Source organism: Oncorhynchus keta, chromosome 21 (genome assembly GCF_023373465.1).
Source record: "Oncorhynchus keta strain PuntledgeMale-10-30-2019 chromosome 21, Oket_V2, whole genome shotgun sequence".
Taxonomy (NCBI): Eukaryota; Metazoa; Chordata; class Actinopteri; order Salmoniformes; family Salmonidae; genus Oncorhynchus; species Oncorhynchus keta.
The window spans coordinates 46,854,572-46,874,618 of record NC_068441.1 but is presented as its reverse complement, the minus strand read 5'-3'; the positions used below and the strand labels follow the sequence as shown (position 1 = coordinate 46,874,618).

Here is a 20,047-nt window from a genome sequence, read left to right as displayed (position 1 = left end):
AAGAAAATGTACTTTTTTTTTTTAGAAAGAGCCAGTGTGTGTTGAACAGAACATCTTCATGTGTGTGTCCACAGGCAGCTGATCTTGATCATGGAGTTGTACAGCCACGATGATGTGTATAACTACCTCAGACAAATAGCACTGACCCTCTGCTGAGACAAAGTGTCAGAGGTCCGGTGGATCTCTTACCAGCTGGTAGGCATGCCATTTGCACTTGAATTTGTTTGGGGAGTGAAATGATGTAACAATGTTTTATTATTATTGTTTGACAGCCTCAAGTACTCATATTGTCCTCAATGATATGAGGTCTGCTTGTGTGCGCATGTCTGTATTGTGACAAACTTCTGTGGAAGTGACAGTCATCTCATCTCATCTCATCAGTGACCTGCCTTTCTTAAAGAATGGGAAGCATCCAAACATTGTTTGCGTCACAAATGGCTGAAAATATTCCATTGTCTGTGTCAGGACAACAATCGAAAAATAGGAAATGACTATGAAATAACAAAATATTTCAGTTGTGTATATTACTTTTTTATTTGATCATCTCATCTCTGCTCAGGCAATAGCAGCCAGCCAACCATCTCTGTGCTTCCCATGCTCAACAGTCTTTTAGTCATCCTACTTAGCTAGGCTAGTGGCTAGATGGTAGCTACCTAAGTATGCTGCAGAGGTGTCTAATTACCACGTTTATGCGCTGAACTAGGTTGAATATTTGCTTCATGAAACTACAACTCCCTTCAGCCCAGCATCCCACATACACTATATACACAAAAGTATGTGGACACGACTTCAAATGAGTGGATTCGGATATTTCAGCCAAACCTATTGCTAAAAGGTGTATAAAATAGAGCACACAGCCATACAATCTCCATAGACAAACATTGACAGTAGAATGGCCTTACTGAAGAGCTCAGTGACTTTCGGCGTGGCACTGTCATAGGATGCCACATTTTCTACAAGTCAGTTTGTCCCGATCAACTGTAAGTACTGTTATTGTGAAGTGGCAACGTCTAGGTGCAACAACAGCTCAGCCGCGAAGTGGTAGGCCACACAAGCTCACAGAACGGGACCGCCGAGTATTGTAGCTTGTTAAAATCTGTCTAACACAAAAATGTGAGGAAGACCGAGGAGACACTGATTATTGATGATGAATAGATACAGATATGTTTGAATGCCGTCATGTTCATATAATCTCAGACATAAATTACTGCAGTTTAAGATCATCAGTAGAATGTACTATATGCCAGCGAAACTGAATATCATGCACTCAGAAATGTAATTCCTCTGCTAGAAGTGTAAAACACAAAAGGGGACATATTTTCATATGTTATGCTATCGTGAAGGCTGACTGAATTCTGGCAAAGAGTATGTACTTTTATCTCAGCACGTCTACAGATTATCCCTTCTCCCTGGTTTTGTTTGCTTGGAAATGTTGATACTGGTGACAGTTATCTGAAGAAACTGTGTAACTTAGCATTTATAACGGCTAAGACATGCATTGCCATTAATTGGAGGGTTGGTTATCCTCCTACAATGTCACAATAGATGACAGAAATGTCAAGTTATGTATCACTAGATTTGATTTATTACTAGATTTAAAAGTATACTGTGCGACAAAGTACACTGTATTAAAAACATGTGCGTCTAACTTTCTCACTCATCATTATTCATAATTCATTCAGGATTATCCATAATCATGGTAGCATCCACATTCACGGAGACATGTTTAGAAACAGATTATATTCTTATTTACAATCAAAGTAACCCCCCAAAAGCCAAGGAGAGGGCTCACAAAAGTCAGAAATAGCTATTAAATTAATCACTAACCTTTGATCTTCATCAGATGGCATACATGGACCTCATGTTACACAATACATTTATGTGTTGTTTGATAAAGTTCATATTTATATCCAAAAATCTCAGTTTACATTGGCGCGTTCAGAAATGCATTGTCTCAAACAAAGATCCGGTGAAAGTGCAGAGAGCCACATCAAATTACAGAAATACTCATCATAAACATTGATCTAAGATACAAGAGCTTAACATACATTTAAAGATAAACTTCTCCTTAATGCAACCACTGTGTCAGATTTCAAAAAGGCGAAAGCACACTTTGTGATTATGTTTTGTCAGCGCCTAGCAACAAAAACCATACAGCCATTTTCCAACCAATGAGAGGTGTCACAAAAGTCAGAAATGGTGTTAAAATGAATCACTTACCTTTGATGATCTTCATCTGGTGGCACTCCCAGGTCTCCATGTTACAGAATAAATGTTTGTTTTGTTCGATAATGTCCCTCTTTATCTCCAAAAACCTCTGTTTTGTTGGTGCGTTTAGTTCAGAAATCCAAAGGCACAATGCGCTTTCTCAACATCAAGACAAAGTCAAAAAGTTACAATAACAGTTAGTAGAAACATGTCAAACGATGTTTAAAATTAATCCTCAGGTTGTTTTTGTCATAAATAATCAATAATATTTCAACCGGACAAAAGCTTTGTCAATAGAAAAGGAGAAACAAGAAAGGCTCATGTCTGGAAATGTCCACTGTCCACTCATTGAAAGTGCTGTATCTCCCTCATTTTTCAGATTAAAAGCCTGAAACAATGCCTAAAGACTGGCCACATGTAGAGGAAGCCATAAAGATGGTGAACTGGGTCCTAAGTCTTTGTATGGTGGATAGGTTTTCAATGGAAAAACAGCCTTTCAAAATAATAGTACTTCCTGGTTAGATTTTCCTCAGGTTTTCGCCTTCCATATCAGTTCTGTTATACTCACATACATTATTGTAACAGTTCTGGAAACATTAGAGTGTTTTCTATTCAAATCTACTAATTATATGCATATCCTAGCTTCTCCGCCTGAGTAGCAGGCAGTTTAATTTGGGCACGCTTTTCATCCAAAATTCTGAATGCTGCCCCCTAGTGAAGTTTTAAGAGGCAAGCCGTCATTTTGATTAAGACATGAGTGAGCTGAGGCGGATGTTGCCTATATACCGCTTATTCGTTCAGTACTTTTGAAATGGACAGCGACATAATTCAGAGCATGGGCCATTCTTACAGTATTTTCCCCGTACTCCAAGTCAGAACCGTAGGATAAATAACGGGGGCACATAAGCAGACAATGCTCTTACAATGAGGGTACGTGAGCAGACAATGAAAGCTTTTACAATTGAGGTACGTAAGCAGCTGTTACAATATTAGATGATGACATTTCTCTAAAACAGGCTATAGGCTATATGTGGACCACCAAGTCAGAACAGTTGTACAAACAGTCCCTGCAGTGTATCACACAATTGCCACACTATTTAATACATGATAATTCTGGCAAGCACGTACCTATTTTCTTCCATTTGTTTGTTGTAAAGGTCGATGGCTCGTGTATATAAGGTGTCTTGCTGAGCCAAAGCGTTTGATTTCCCCAGTAGTTCGAGTTTAACAGCGTTGTCTATATGTGATGCACAATTCCCATGTTTAGAGACCCTTTCAGACAGATGTTTTAAATCCTTAAAACCAGACTTGGACCACACACACTCTTCATTGAATAGCAGGCAGAGGAATCAAATAGTGTTTGCTTTGAGATCCTTGTAGTTAGCCACTGCTTCCTTCCAAACCACTCGTAGTTGAGTTTGTGAGTTCCGACTTGTTGTGTAATGTTTATGGCAAATGAGCACAGAGACGTTTTATCTATTATTTCTCTTCATATGATGAGGATGGAAAAGGATTTGCCAGTAGATTGTCAACGTGATTCATGATGATGACTGCTTGTCTAGCTTGATTGCTAAGATTTTGAAAGTATGATGTTGACATGATCAGTCCAATCAAAGCTAAGGTAGAAAAAAACGTGATTTGACTAAATTGTATCTGTGGCCAATGACCTTCAGCCTTCTTGGACAGGCACTTCTGCTGGAAATCTATGGCAGCACCCAAAGGTGCTTGAATGTTCTAGCTCTAACCACTAGGCAGGTAGCCTAGCCACTAGGTAGGTAGCCAAGTACCGAGGAAGGTAGCCTAGCACAGCCTAGTACCTAGGAAGGTAGCCTATCACAGCCTAGTACCTAGGAAGGTAGCCTAGCACAGCACCTAGGAAGGTAGCCTAGAACAGGACCTAGGAAGGTAGCCCAGCACCTCGGAAGGTGCTAGTTTTTATTTTATTTTTTATTTCACCTTTGTTTAACCAGGTAGGCAAGTTGAGAACAAGTTCTCATTTACAATTGCGACCTGGCCAAGATAAAGCAAAGCAGTTCGACAGATACAACGACACAGAGTTACACATGGAGTAAAACAAACATACAGTCAATAATACAGTATAAACAAGTCTATATACAATGTGAGCAAATGAGGTGAGAAGGGAGGTAAAGGCAAAAAAGGCCATGGTGGCAAAGTAAATACAATATAGCAAGTAAAACACTGGAATGGTAGTTTTGCAATGGAAGAATGTGAAATGTAGAAATAAAAATAATGGGGTGCAAAGGAGCAAAATAAATGAATTAATTAAATACCGTTGGGAAAGAGGTCGTTGTTTGGGCTAAATTATAGGTGGGCTATGTACAGGTGCAGTAATATGTGAGCTGCTCTGACAGTTGGTGCTTAAAGCTAGTGAGGGAGATAAGTGTTTCCAGTTTCAGAGATTTTTGTAGTTCGTTCCAGTCATTGGCAGCAGAGAACTGGAAGGAGACGCGGCCAAAGAAAGAATTGGTTTTGGGGGTGACTAGAGAGATATACCTGCTGGAGCGTGTGCTACAGGTGGGAGATGCTCTGGTGACCAGCGAGCTGAGATAAGGGGGGACTTTACCTAGCAGGGTCTTGTAGATGACATGGAGCCAGTGGGTTTGGTGACGAGTATGAAGCGAGGGCCAACCAACGAGAGCGTACAGGTCGCAATGGTGGGTAGTATATGGGGCTTTGGTGACAAAACGGATTGCATTGTGATAGACTGTATCCAATTTGTTGAGTAGGGTATTGGAGGCTATTTTGTAAATGACATCGCCAAAGTCGAGGATTGGTAGGATGGTCAGTTTTACAAGGGTATGTTTGGCAGCATGAGTGAAGGATGCTTTGTTGCGAAATAGGAAGCCAATTCTTGATTTAACTTTGGATTGGAGATGTTTGATATGGGTCTGGAAGGAGAGTTTACAGTCTAACAAGACACCTAAGTATTTGTAGTTGTCCACGTATTCTAAGTCAGAGCCTTCCAGAGTAGTGATGTTGGACAGGCGGGTAGGTGCAGGTAGCGATCGGTTGAAGAGCATGCATTTAGTTTTACTTGTATTTAAGAGCAATTGGAGGCCACGGAAGGAGAGTTGTATGGCATTGAAGCTTGCCTGGAGGGTTGTAAACACAGTGTCCAAAGAAGGGCCAGAAGTATACAGAATGGTGTCGTCTGCGTAGAGGTAGATCAGAGACTCACCAGCAGCAAGAGCGACCTCATTGATGTATACAGAGAAAAGAGTTGGTCCAAGAATTGAACCCTGTGGCACCCCCATAGAGACTGCCAGAGGTCCGGACAGCAGACCTTCCGATTTGACACACTGAACTCTATCAGAGAAGTAGTTGGTGAACCAGGCGAGGCAATCATTTGAGAAACCAAGGCTGTCGAGTCTGCCGATGAGGATGTGGTGATTGACAGAGTCGAAAGCCTTGGCCAGATCAATGAATATGGCTGCACAGTAATGTTTCTTATCGATGGCGGTTAAGATATCGTTTAGGACCTTGAGCGTGGCTGAGGTGCACCCATGACCAGCTCTGAAACCAGATTGCATAGCAGAGAAGGTATGGTGAGATTCGAAATGGTCGGTAATCTGTTTGTTGACTTGGCTTTCGAAGACCTTAGAAAGGCATGGTAGGATAGATATAGGTCTGTAGCAGTTTGGGTCAGCCTAGTGGTTAGACCATTGGACTAGTAACGGAAAGGTTGCTAGATCGAATACCCAAGCTGACACATTAAAATTCTGTCGTTCTGCCCCTGAACAAGGCAGTTCCTAGGCCATAATTGAAAATAAGAATATGTTCTTAACGGACTTGCCTAGTTAAATAAATACACAGATTTTGTGGTGACGTATTGTTCCCATGAGTGACAGAACACTGAGCCAATCACAAAGCAACTGGAGAACATTACCAACCCCTACATTCTATATTTTCCGCTGGCTGCCCCACCACCACAGAAAGCACGGAGCAAGGCTGAAACACCTGCATTTTGGAGCTGCCTTACTCCAGAAAGCAAAAAAAGAGGCCATGTTTGTATGCAGCTTTATTGACTCAATATATATATATATTTTTTTTTTTTACATTGTTTGCAAACTTACATGTGACACCAAAAAATATTATAGATTATTATTATTTTTATGTAGTAGGTGTGGCTCAAAACCACTGGTCGGTAAATGATGAGATCAAACTATTGCGCTCCCTCACCTAAAAATCTCCACTTCACCACTGACTATATAGGCAATTTTTATTGTCACTTGCTGAGACAATCACGTTACAAAGTCGCAAATCCATTAAAAAAGTGTGCCTACCATCTGACCATAATATACCAGGTACTTCCAAGTCAATATAACTAAACTGATACTAAGTATCAGTTGATCATGAAAGATTCGATTTTTTTCAACTGGTGTGTATTATTATTTAATTTTTTTATAATACAGAAATCAACTTACATTGCTACATCAAACATGTCTAACAAAACAAAACACAGGTATTAACAAGAAAATACTCAAAAACACACTAAATATAAATAAAATAATTCAAAAAATAAACCATTATAATTTAATAAGATCATTAAATTCAATCAGAAAAATGTGTAATTTTGGAATTTTTGTTTGTGTATAAAGTATTTGGCAACAAGAATTTAGAAAATGAACAATAATTTCAGTTGTCTTATCATCATTGCAATAGTAACATAATATCTTTCATGTCAAAAACATAGGCATTTTTTCAACTGTGTGTATGTTACTGTCGCACATGAGCCGAAAGCGCAACAATGGGACTCTAACGTCTATCACCATAGCAACAGTAATAGTCAGACAACATTCCAAACGGAAGAGAATTCATTAATTCATTATTTTAGAATTCTAAACCCTTTCTAATCTGCAAAAATTATTGAGCGCGTTTCTATGAGCAATCCAGTGGCACAAGGAAGAGGATTTCACTTCAGGTAACGAGACCCAAAAGTGCAGTTTACCGTGACCTGTCGAAGAAAGTCAAGTTCAGTCTTGATGCGGGAGAGATGTTCGTTGTGCCCGACTGCCACCACAATATGAGAATCAGAGAGCTAAAAAACACCATGGAATTAGTGGTTGGGATTCCCATAGACTTCCAGAGAGTATGCTACCTGGATAATGGTAAAATAAATACCTCTGATGTCATTTGCTGGTTTAACTGTTGACATATGTTAATGAGAAATGGGGAGATGTTGTTGTTTAATTGATTAGATATGTATTCATAGATTTTTATTGGGTTTAATGAAGTTAGAATCACGGACCTTATAAATCTCAAACGTAGGCGAGCAGTGACAGGCCCGTCATGGTGAACATTTTATTGAGGGTGTTTTCCAGTCAGACTAATTATCTAATGATGTGCTTCTCTGACCAGACCTAATGTATACTCTCTCCACCCAACAGGTGACATATGTGATGACACCACTATATTCACTGAAATAACATCATCCCTGGAACTACTGCCACCCTGATGATCTGGCCTTATGATGGATGGTCTGAGCTTGTGATAGCTGCAGCTACTGGGGATGTATTCAAGGTGATGTGGCATGAAAGAAGAACCTAGAATAGTCTACAGCAGTCCTACACAGAGACTCTCTATGTCTCAGGTCATTATTGATCATAGTAAAAAAAAAGTAAGGTTCTGAGTGGTGCAGCGGTCTAAGGCACTGCATCTCAATGCAAGAGGTGTTACTACAGACCCTGGTCCGATTCCAGGCTGTATCACAACTGGCCGGGGTAGGCCGTCATTGTAAATAAGAATTTGTTCTTAACTGACTTGCCTAGTTAAATAAAGGTTAAAAACCATCATCACCTAATAGCAATACTGCATTTCTTTACGAGACTTGCTGAAAGACCCACCATGGACACATGCCTGCTGTGTCGAACGGTTTATTATTTTAAACAATTTACTATTTTTAATTCCTGAAGATGTAACTTTTTGTAGATACCGAGTTTTTCCAGTACGCTGGCAATATCTGTGTCATGTTAATTCGGTCACGGAAAACATTTGGCAGAAGAAAGCAAAAGTCAAGCCAGTATCTCCTTGTTTCAGTCTGTTTTCTTTCTGTCTGCCTAACGAAGTTGACCCTGTTATCTTTGTAGGGGCCAATGTTAAGGGCCAGACACCGAGGGCCAGTTGCAGTCCATCCAGGAGCTACTGGTGCCCCACACCAACTGGAGGACGCTGAGGGCATGACAGCTCTGAGAACCGCCATGCGCTGGGGCCAGAGGAAGAGCACCCGGCAGCTCTTCCTCTTCCACTGGCAGGAGCGTGACTCCCAGCTACGTACCTGGCACTGGGGTGCCCATGCCCAGAGATACAGCACCTCCCTGGGGCGCTGTAGCCGTGGGGTGGAGGGCAGGGTGGAAGTGAGGCAGAACACGGCCATGAGGGCCCAGGCAAGGAGGGCGTGGATGGGGGATGCGTGACCAGAGCTGCATGTCAAGAACAGGGCAGATGGCCAAGAGCCTGGTCCTGGAGAGCCATGTACGCAGGATTTTATTCCAGCCCAGCACTAACACACCAGTTCCTAACTACTCTGGATTGAATCGTATGAGCAGTCGGATCATTTGAATCAGATGTGTTAGTGTTGGGTTGGAACAAAAGCCTGCTAACAGACAATGTTTCGCCCTTGTTCATTTAGTCAGAAGTTTGCCTACCTCTCCTACGTCGGACGTTGAGTAAGTGCTTTCGCAATGGTCCCGAGCAGCAAAACTCCCTTCATGAAATTATCAAGAAGCAGAAAAGTAGATGAACTGACATGTGTAATCAAGATAAACCAGTGAAAAAAAGGTGCAGCTAAAAGTTGTAATCACATTAGTCAGAAATGGGGAAATAAGATGGCTTGAGCAACCTGGATGATAGAATGTGACACTGCTTATTGGTGAATAAAAGTAGAAACCAGAGAGATGAGAACAAAGTACCTTTAATGTTTAAAGTACCTTTACCAGAGAGATAAATCAGAACAATATTGTAAAAATATATAAATACTAGAAAAAATGTATATAAATACTGTATGATATTTCCACATTTCCATATTTTGTTACTTTACAGCCTTATTCTGAAATTGATTACATTATTTCCCACCACATCAATCTACATACAATACCCCATAAAGAGAAAGCAAAAAAAGGTTTTTAGATTTTTTGCAAATAAATATTTAAAAAATCAGACCCTTTGCTATGAGGCTCTACATTTAACTCGGGTGCATCCTGTTTCCATTGATCATCCTTGATACATTTTTACAACTTGATTTGAGTCCACCTGTGGTAAATTCAATTGATTGGAAATTATTTGGAAAGGCACACACCGGTCTATATAAGGTCCCACAGTTGACATTGCGTGTCAGAGCAAAAACCAAACTATGAGGTTGAAGGAATTGTTCCGTAGAGCGCCGAGACAGGATTGTGTCAAGGCAAAGATCTGGGGAAGGGTACCAAAACATTTCTGCAGCATTGAAGGTCCCCAAGAACAGTGGCCTCCATCATTATTAAATGGAAAAGGTTTGGAACCACCAAGATTCTTCTTAGAGCTGGCCACCCGGCCAAACTGAGCAATCGGGGAAGAAGGGCCTTGGTCAGGGAGGTGACCAAGAACCCGATGGTCACTCTGACAGAGCTCCAGAGTTCTGCAGCACTCTACCAATCAGGCCTTTATGCTAGCGTTGCCAGACGGAAGCCATTCCTCAGTAAAAGGCATATGACAGCCCGCTTGGAGTTAGCCAAAAGGCTATCTTATTAGATATTTTATTGTCATGTTGCGCGAGTTGGAACTGGTGTTCTTCTGAATCAAATGCGCCAAATAAATGGACATTTTGGAGATATAACGACGGGAATTAATCAAACAAAAGTACCATTTGTGATGTTTATGGGACATATTGGAGTGCCAACAAAAGAAGCTCTTCAAAGGTAAGGCATGAATTATATCATTATTTCTGAGTTTTGTGTCACGCCTGGCGGAATGAAATATGATTGTCTGTGTTTGTTTGATGGGGTGCTGTCCTCAGATAATAGCATGGTTTGCTTTCGCTTTAAAGCCTTTTTGAAATCTGACACGGTGGCTCGATTAAAACGAAGTTACGCTTAAATTTGGTGTACTGCACTTGTGATTGTATGAAAGTTAAGTATTTCTAATCATTTTATTTGAATTTGGTGCTCTGCCATTTCACCGGATGTTGTCAAACCGATCCTGTTAACGGGATTTGATCCCTAAGACGTTTTAAGAGGATCGGCAGAGAATTATGGGAGATACTCTCCAAATACAGCTGTGCCAAGCTTGTAGCGTCATACTCAAGAAGACTTGAAGCTGTAATCACTCCCAAAGGTGCTTCAACAAATTACAGAGTAAAAGGTCTGAATACTTATGTAAATGTGATATTTAAGTTTTTATTTATTTATATTTTTTGAAAACCTTTTTTTGGTTTGTCATTATGGGACATTGTGTGTAGATTGATGAGATAAAAAAAATACTATTTAATACATTTTAGAATAAAGCTTTAATGTAAAAGAATGTGGAAAAAGTGAAGGGGTCTGAATACTTTTCAAATGGACTGTACACAGGGGAGTGATGGTCGTATTAATATTTGATGTATCATTTGCCCTGCATAGAAATGTCAATATATTCTTCATGTCAATATATTATCCATGTCAATATATTCTACTTGTCAATATATTATCCATGTCGATATATTCTACTTGTCAATATATTATCCATGTCAATATATTATCCATGTCAATATAATCTACTTGTCAATATATTCTACTTGTCAATATATTATCCATGTCAATATATCATCCATGTCGATATATTCTACTTGTCAATATATTCTACTTGTCAATATATTATCCATGTCAATATGTTATCCATGTCAATATAATCTACTTGTCAATATATTCTACTTGTCGATATATTCTACTTGTCAATATGTTATCCATGTCAATATATCATCCATGTCAATATATTCTACATGTCAATATTTTCTTGTGTATTTCCTTCAGTCTTGTGTACCTTTTTTCATTTCTCGTGTATTTATTTTATATGACATAGTATTACTGCAACTTTGAGGAAGAGCTTGCAAGCAAGCAAGCATTTTACTGTACTGTTTACACCTGCTGTAGTCTGTGCAACTGACATTAAGGTCTGAAAGGCATGAAGATTATGATCACTTGCCCAAAAATGTAAAGTAGCTATTGTTACCAACACACAGGGGAGGAACCAGGAAGACCGTTCTAGTGAAAGGGTGTGTATTTTTCTGTGTGATGTTTGAGACATTCTTATGACACGGGTAGGGCTCCCTTTAAAAGCCCTGGCGTCCTTTCATTACTTACACTACTGCAGTACTACAACAAGCAACTCAATCCACTTACCAACACAACCACATGAGAGACAGCTTCAATGGGTTTTGGTAAGTCAACTAACACTGCTCGTTGCAAGATTTTTGATCAAATTCAGATGCTGAAAAATGTGGATATTGCATTGTCAAGGTAACCTATGTCATGTTTAGTGACAGAGGGTAATATAGTACAGTGAATGGGTAATTGGGTAATTGGGTAACTTGACTTGTAGAATGGAATATTTTCTGACAAAGGAAGATCATCCTTGTTGGTGTTTGTTCTTCTGATAAATTAATATGATTTCTGACTGCTTTTATTATTTATGAGCCATTAGAGAAAATATGCAAAGTTGGTCTGTAGTGTATTGCATAGATAACACGTCAGCAAATTATATAAACATTTACAGATAGTGGCAGATCAGCAAATGTTACAGCTGGACTTGAAGATCTGCTGCTGTCTTTGTACATACAGTATTTGAATACAGGTATACTGTAGTTTATTATAATGTGTTACCTGTGCAATATACAGGCTTACTTTTTGGGGGGGATTCTCCCTGCCTTTAAGGGGCTGTTTTAATCATTAATCTTCTGCCATATTTCACTTGAATTATTGTCATAGGTTCCTCATACCATTTCATACTGGCCCAACGCTGTCTTTTACATAGAGAACATTTTCAATTATAGTCTAATTCCTAAGTCTATGGTCTTTCGCCTATTTGTTTCTGCATTGTTGTAGTGTAGAGGCTTGTAAATAATTACATGGAATATGTTATTGTACTTACCTGCAGTATAGCATGATTACTCTTCATGTGTTCATGGTTATTATTGGTATTGGCCTTGAAGGTGACCTTGACCTTGACCTTTCCCCGTTGATGTTATCACCCAGAGTTGTACCTGTTCAATGCAACTCTACCAAAGGAAAAACATATTGAATTACGTGTGGGCATTCCTTGTCAAGTTACTACATATTTTTGGCGACGAGGGTAATACTTGATCGGTATGTACAGGGCAATGTGCTAGCTAGCTAAGAAACAGTGGAGGTAGTCAGTCAGCTAGCTAGCTTGTTCAGACTCACCACAATCCAAAGCCTTCAGTAATTGTCCAGAGGTTCAAATTGAACTGCCATTCTCATAAAACAGGTCAGTCTGTTGCTAACTTTGTTGCTGAATTATGTGAGCTCTCTGAACATTGTGAGTTTAGGGCTATGTTAGAGGACATGCTCCGTGACAGGTTAATCTGTGGCATTAATGAGGACAGCATACAGTCTGCTGGGGGAAGCCACACTGACTTTCAAGAGAGCATAGCAACTATCTCAAGGAATGGAGATGGCCACTAATAAAGTAAAAAATACTCAAAAGGCCAGCAGCGTAAGTTGTGCAGTGCATCAGGTGACAAACGAGGTGGCAGGGGAAAGGGGAACAGCGGTGAAATGTTTCAGGAGAACACAGGAGAACACATTATGCAAACAACTGTAAGTTCAAGGATACGGTCTGTCACAATTGCAACAAAAAGGGACATTTAGCTAAAATAATTGCAGGGGTCCTAGGAGCCACAGGGTGGGCAGACTGAGCAGGGGTCCTAGGAGCCACAGGGTGGGCAGACTGAGCAGGGGTCCTAGGAGCCACAGGGTGGGCAGACTGAGCAGGGGTCCTAGGAGCCACAGGGTGGGCAGACTGAGCAGGGGTCCTAGGAGCCACAGGGTGGGCAGACTGAGAAGGGGTCCTAGGAGCCACAGGGTGGGCAGACTGAGCAGGGGTCCTAGGAGCCACAGGGTGGGCAGACTGAGCAGGGGTCCAAGGAGCCACAGGGTGGGCAGACTGAGAAGGGGTCCTAGGAGCCACAGGGTGGGAAGACTGAGCAGGGGTCCTAGGAGCAAGCCACAGGGTGGGCAGACTGAGCAGGGGTCCTAGGAGCCACAGGGTGGGCAGACTGAGCAGGGGTCCTAGGAGCCACAGGGTGGGCAGACTGAGCAGGGGTCCAAGGAGCCACAGGGTGGGCAGACTGAGCAGGCTACAAGAGTTTTCTCTATCGAGTGATCTAAACTAGCCCAACTGACAGTCTGTTTATGCTATGTTGCTGTCAGGCATAAATGTGACAAACATTGGGCAAGACAACGTGAAACACAGAAACAGACACCCACACTAGAAGAAAAAAAAGTTGTAATAATCAGGAAAATTTCAAATATGGATTTTGGCTAAAGGATAATTCAGTTTCAAATGAAAAATATAAATATATTATCTATATATTTATACATTTCTTTCTTTCTTGAAGACGTTGTCAAAGTAGAGCTCCACTGTGAGAAGAACAACACAGCCCACAACACCAATGACATCTCAGTGAACAGACTGATAGTCAGGAGAGGCCAGTCCTTCCTGGTCACCTTTGACTTTCATGGCTCCTTCAGATCCACAACAGACTTACTGGAGCTGACGGTGGAGACAGGTGAGTTATCTAGAATATAACATTTTATTTATCTGCTATTTATTAGGGCTCTTTGTATTAGTTTCCCAGACTCAGATTATGTTAGTCCTGGACTAAAACACACAAGGATGAATCTAGGCGAGGGCAGGGAAACCGGCACTATGTTAGTCCCCTTTGACAAGACAGACACGTGCAGTAATAAAGATATTAAATCTAATCCTTGTATGTGTTGTAGATAACATAGAATTGACCCCAACTCAGCTATCTAAAGACGGAATTGCACCACTGACAGGATTTAAGATACCTCTACTTGGACAAATACACAGTGTATAAAAACACCTGCTCTTGCCATGAATACCGCTACACTATGATCCCTTATTGAATCCACTTCAATCAGTGTAGATGAAAGGGAGGAGAGGGTTAAAGAAGGATTTTTAAGCCTTGAGACAACTGAGACATGGATTGTGTATGTGTGCCATTCAGAGGGTGAATGGGCAAGACAATAGATTTAAGTGCCTTTGAACAGGGTATGGTAGTAGGTGCCAAGCGCACCAGTTTGAGTGTGTCAAGAACTGCAATGCTGCTGGGTTTTTCACACTCAACAGTTTCCCATGTGTTTCAAGAATGGTTCACCACCCAAAGGACATCCACAACAGTGAGAAGCATTTGCGTTAACATGGACCAGAATCCCTGAGGAACGCTTTCGACACCATGTAGTGTTCATGCCCCGACGAATTGAGGCTGTTCTGAGGGCAAATGGGGACAACTCAATATTAGGAAGGTGTTCCTAATTCTTTGTACTCCCAGTGTATAGGTCATCACTGTTTCTGAAAGTTTGTCAATTGAATTCCTACTGAAAACAATCCACAACATCCTCCCTTCTCCATCCAGGACCCAAGCCTTCAGAGGCATTGGGGACCAGGTCAGTGTTCGGGCTACCTGAAGGCCGTTGGAAGCGTTCATCCTGGAAGGTCAAGGTTCACCAGGGCTCAGGGCTCCCGGCGGGTTCAATCACCCTGGACATCACCAGCCCAGCAGATGCCCCAGTGGGAGAGTACAGCCTGTCTGTAAAGACCAGCGCCACCACCTCAGTGGGCAGCAGTCTGGGAAAGCTCCTTCTGCTGTTTAATCCCTGGTGCCAAGGTAAAGACAATTCAATTCAAAACAACTTCTTTATCCCTCATGGGGAATTCTGGGACAATTAATTCACTTCCTGTGAACGAGATTTGAGAGTATGGTAAAGCATATGTAATACATTATAATTAAGTATAAAGCATTCCTAAAAATGTTAACTAGAACTGTGATAAATTCATCTTTTTAATCACACAAAGGACAACAAATGCGGTGAATTCATCAATACAGCCATGGTAACACACAGTCATTATTTGATACAGTATCCAGAGGTTGTCAAATGCTGCATTCCTGAATGTTCTTATCAGTTTAACAGCTGGACATGGCTAACTTTACAGAGATTGTTGTAACCCATGTCTCTGTATGGGTTGGAAAGACGCCTCATAACTGTTTTGGGACATAATAGAACACAGATACAAACAATGGGCCACAACATCCAGAGCCACATTATATGAATGACAGTCTGTGGTTATGAATGCGGTTCTCTAATATCAAAATGGTTGCATTGCTGTTGAAACCATGTGATGAGTTCATTGGTAGCACAGCCTGGTAGCATAGCCTATTAGCACAGCTTGGTAGCATAGCCTATTACAGTTGAAGCTCGCATCCGTTACAAGACCATGGTGCTTGCCTACGGAGCTGTGAGGGGAACGGCACCTCAGTACCTCCAGGCTCTGATCAGGCCCTACACCCAAACAAGGGCACTGCGTTCATCCACCTCTGGCCTGCTCGCCTCCCTACCACTGAGGAAGTACAGTTCCCGCTCAGCTCAGTCAAAACTGTTCGCTGCTCTGGCCCCCCAATGGTGGAACAAACTCCCTCACGACGCCAGGACAGCGGAGTCAATCACCACCTTCCGGAGACACCTGAAACCCCACCTCTTTAAGGAATACCTAGGATAGGATAAAGTAATCCTTCTCACCCCCCTTAAAAGATTTAGATGCACTATTGTAAAGTGGCTGTTCCACTGGATGTCATAAGGTGAATGCACCAATTTGTAAGTCGCTCTGGATAAGAGCGTCTGCTAAATGACTTAAATGTAAATGTATTAGCACAGCCTGGTAGCACAGCCTGGTATCACAGCCTATTAGCACTGCTTGGTAGCACAACCTATTAGCACAGCTTGGTAGCACAGCCTTGCAGCACAGCCCGGTAGCACAGCCTATTAGCATGGCTTGGTAGCACAGCTTGGTAGCATAGCCTGGTAGCACAGCCTGGTAGTACAGCTTGGTAGCACAGCCTTGCAGCACAGCCCGGTAGCACAGCCTATTAGCACAGCTTGGTAGCATAGCCTATTAGCACAGCCTGGTAGCACAGCCTGGTATCACAGCCTATTAGCACTGCTTGGTAGCACAACCTATTAGCACAGCTTGGTAGCATAGCCTTGCAGCACAGCCCGGTAGCACAGCCTATTAGCACGGCTTGGTAACACTTCCTGGTAACAGCTTGGTAGGACAGCCTATAAGCACGGCTTGGTAGCACAGCCTGGTAGTACAGCTTGGTAACACTTCCTGGTAACAGCCTGCTAACATCCTGATAATACAGTCTGGTAACATCCTGGTTACACAGCTTGGTAACTCTACATTCTAGCATAGGAGACAGTGGTCATAACACAGTAACAGCATGATAACATGTTAAAGATACTCGCAATTAAAACATTGTCCAGATACCCTTTCATTTAATAATAACAAATAACAATGTATTTTTTATTTATCCTTTATTTAACTATTCAAGTCAGTGGAACAAATTCTTATAATTGATGTTTTAAAACGCCTGTATTTTGTTGCGGGCTGTAGAGGACTGGGTGCATCTATCTGAGGAGGAGGAGAGGCAGGAGTATGTGATGAGAGAACAAGGCCTGGTGTACAAAGGTTCTGACAAATACATCAGCTCTATGGCGTGGAACTTCGGACAGGTACACAGAACAAACAAAGCAGTATTGTACCGTTGAAAAGTACTAGCTAGCTGCTCATAACATATAGGGCTTGTTTCCTGGATACAGATTAAATATATTCCTCAACTAAAAAGCAAACTCAATGGGAGAATCTCCATCCAAATTATTTTTACTCTGGAGAAGTCCAGGACTAATCTGTTGTCCAGGAAACCGACCTGAAGTGTCACATGTTATCTTAGTCTACATGATTTGCTAGAGTCCTGTGTTGTTCCATTGGTAAAGCATGGCTCTTGCAACTCAAGGGTTGTGGGTTTCGATTACCGCTGGAGACCAATACTTACATTGTAAATCGCTCTGGATGAGAGCGTCTGTTAAATGACTAAATTGTAAGTTAGTATAGACAAGACATTTTAGAAATTATTGTAGGCTTGCTAGCTAACCTGCCCTAATGTATTGTTTCTCCAGTTTGAAGACGATATAGTGGACATTTGCCTGAAGCTGCTTGACGTGAATCCTAAGTGTCTGAGTGACCCCGCCAAGGACTTCTCTGCTCGTTGCAACCCCATCTATGTCAGTAGGGTGGTCAGTGCCATGGTAAGATTGGAGATCTGACCCACACTAGTAACAGTGACAACATTATTGAACCCCACTAGTAAAAGTAAACAGGTTTCCATCCAACCTTTTTATGCGAGTAAAGTACATGTCAGATAAAACATTTTATGACATTTCATGAAAGTGCTGATGGAAAATGTGGCAGTCAACATTACAAAGGTTGACAAAACAAAATGAGCTAGACAAGGTGGGATGTTTTTGAGTCGGCGAAATTAACTATGAGAGAAATGTTGGTGTAAATGCTTTTATGCGCAAATATCGATTTAATAACCATCATATTGAAGTAAACTTGGAATTACGCAATGACATCTTGTGTGGCTAAACCAACTATGAAATTTCACATGTTCTAGAAGGCATTTCGGCCAAAAAACGTATTTTGATCAAATGTTTACGTTGAAATGCTGCTCCTGTGACGTAGTGACGTGCGACATACACCTAGTTTCTTGAAACGAGTCACAATGAATTTAACCTCTCTGATCTACCCATCCCGGATCCGGGATCGTAATCATAGCCTCAAACGAATTAGCATAACGCAGCGGACATAAATACCCCTAGAAACTTTTCCTATTCATGAAAATCGCAAATGAAATATATTCAAACACAAGTTAATCACTCTGTCATCTCAGATGTTCAAAATATACGTTACAGCCAACGCTAGACAATCATTTGTGTAAGTTTATCATAGCATAATGCTATGCTCGGCTCTGCTGGCAGCAGGCAACATTTTAACGAAAATAAGAAAAGCAACCAAATTAAATAATTTACCTTTGAAGAACTTCGGCTGTTTTCACTCAGGAGACTCCCAGTTAGATAGCAAATGTTCCTTTTTTCCAAAAATGTTATTTTTGTATGCGAAATAGCTCCCGTTTGTTCATCATGCTTGGCTGAGTAATTGACCGGAAAATGCTACCACTGCAACGCCAAACTTTTTTCAAAATGAGCTACATAATATCGACAGAAACACGGCAAACGTTGTTTAGGATCCATCCTCAAGGTGTTTTTAACATACATATTCGATAATATATCCGTCGAGGCAATTGGTTTCTCATAAGAAGCGATTAGAAAAATGGCTACCTCAGTATTTTACGCAAGATGTTCTGCGGGAGACACCATGTGACCACTTGCTAAATATGCTTCCTTACGGCTATTCATCAATGGAAATACGTAAGAAGACGTCACAATGCTGTAGACACCTTGGGGAATACGTGGAAAACGTAAGCTCATTGGCACTCACAGACAATATCTTTGCAGTTTTGGAAACGTCAGAGTGATTTCTTTCCAAAGCTGTCAATTATATGCATAGTCGAGCATCTTTTCTTGACAAAATATCTTGTTTAAAACCTGTTGCAGATTGTGGTCCCTGTACAGGAACCAAAATCAGGGGAAATTTCAGAGCGCTACCTGTAGTACTCGATAAAACGCAAACTTTCATTAAAACACACATGCAAGGTACTCAATTAAAGCTACACTCGTTGTGAATCGAGCCAACATTTCAGATTTGTAAAATGCTTTTCGGCGAAAGCATGAGAAGCTATTATCTGATAGCATGCACCCCCGAAATACCTGAACGAGACCTAAATAAAAGATTTAGCGGTAGCAAAACGCAGAAATAAAATATAAAACATTCATTACCTTTGACGAGCTTCTTTGTTGGCACTCCTATATGTCCCATAAACATCACAATTGGGTCTTTTTCCCGATTAAATCCGTCATTGTATACCCAAAATGTCCATTTATGAAGGCCGGTCTGATCCAGGAAAATTCACCTTTACAAGACGCAACGTCACTTTTTTTAAAAAGTTGCCTATAAACTTTTACAAATCACTTCAAACTACTTTTGTAAACCAACTTTAGGTATTAATAAACGTTAATAATCTATCAAATTGATCACGGGGCGATCTGTATTCGATAGCAGCAAGTCTTGAAATCATCGTCCATTTTTTCACTTTCATAACTTCCTCCGGTGCACCCCAAGACAGGAAGTGCCTATACGTCATCCCACCAAGGATAAACCAGCAATGAAATGCCAGTACTGGCGACATCGTGTGGAAGCTGTAGGCATTGTAAACGGAACCTCATCTATTTTCTATTGCCTTAGACAATTCATTGACTGGCGGATGAATATTTGTTTTGTGTTTTTGGAGAACAGTTTTCCCTGGGATTTTTACTCCTAAACACGTTCTTTTATAGCCACAGACATGATTTAACCAGTTTTAGAGACGTCAGAGTGTTTTCTATACACACATAGTTATCATAGGCATATACTATATTCCTGGCATGAGTAGCAGGACGTTGAAATGTTGCGCGATTTTTAACAAAAAGCTGCGAAAAGCTGCAAAAATTTGCATCATCCCTAACAGGTTTAAAACGGGAATGTTTTTCATCCAAAAATTAAAATAGCGCCCCCTAATGCTTATCAAAATGTCATCACACACAGCCTTTTA

General features: G+C 41.0%; 1 protein-coding gene across 6 annotated transcripts in view; it reads left to right on the top strand.

Annotated features, from left to right (window-relative positions):
- tgm8 (transglutaminase 8) overlaps positions 1-20,047 on the top strand; it is a 41,684-nt gene that overhangs the window by 14,708 nt on the left and 6,929 nt on the right. Inside the window, exons 1-5 of one of the 6 annotated variants that reach the window (XM_052474047.1) lie at positions 11,428-11,617; positions 13,817-13,987; positions 14,858-15,109; positions 16,894-17,012; positions 17,457-17,585. The exons of 1 other annotated variant lie outside the window; for it this stretch is intronic. In XM_052474047.1, coding sequence (XP_052330007.1) covers positions 11,608-11,617; positions 13,817-13,987; positions 14,858-15,109; positions 16,894-17,012; positions 17,457-17,585 — 681 coding nt within the window. In that variant the 5' untranslated portion in view covers positions 11,428-11,607. Of the gene's footprint in view, positions 1-11,427; positions 11,618-13,816; positions 13,988-14,857; positions 15,110-16,893; positions 17,013-17,456; positions 17,586-20,047 lie in introns of those variants that run through there. 4 more of the 6 variants (XM_052474048.1, XM_052474049.1, XM_052474050.1 and 1 more) reach the window with 4 other exon arrangements.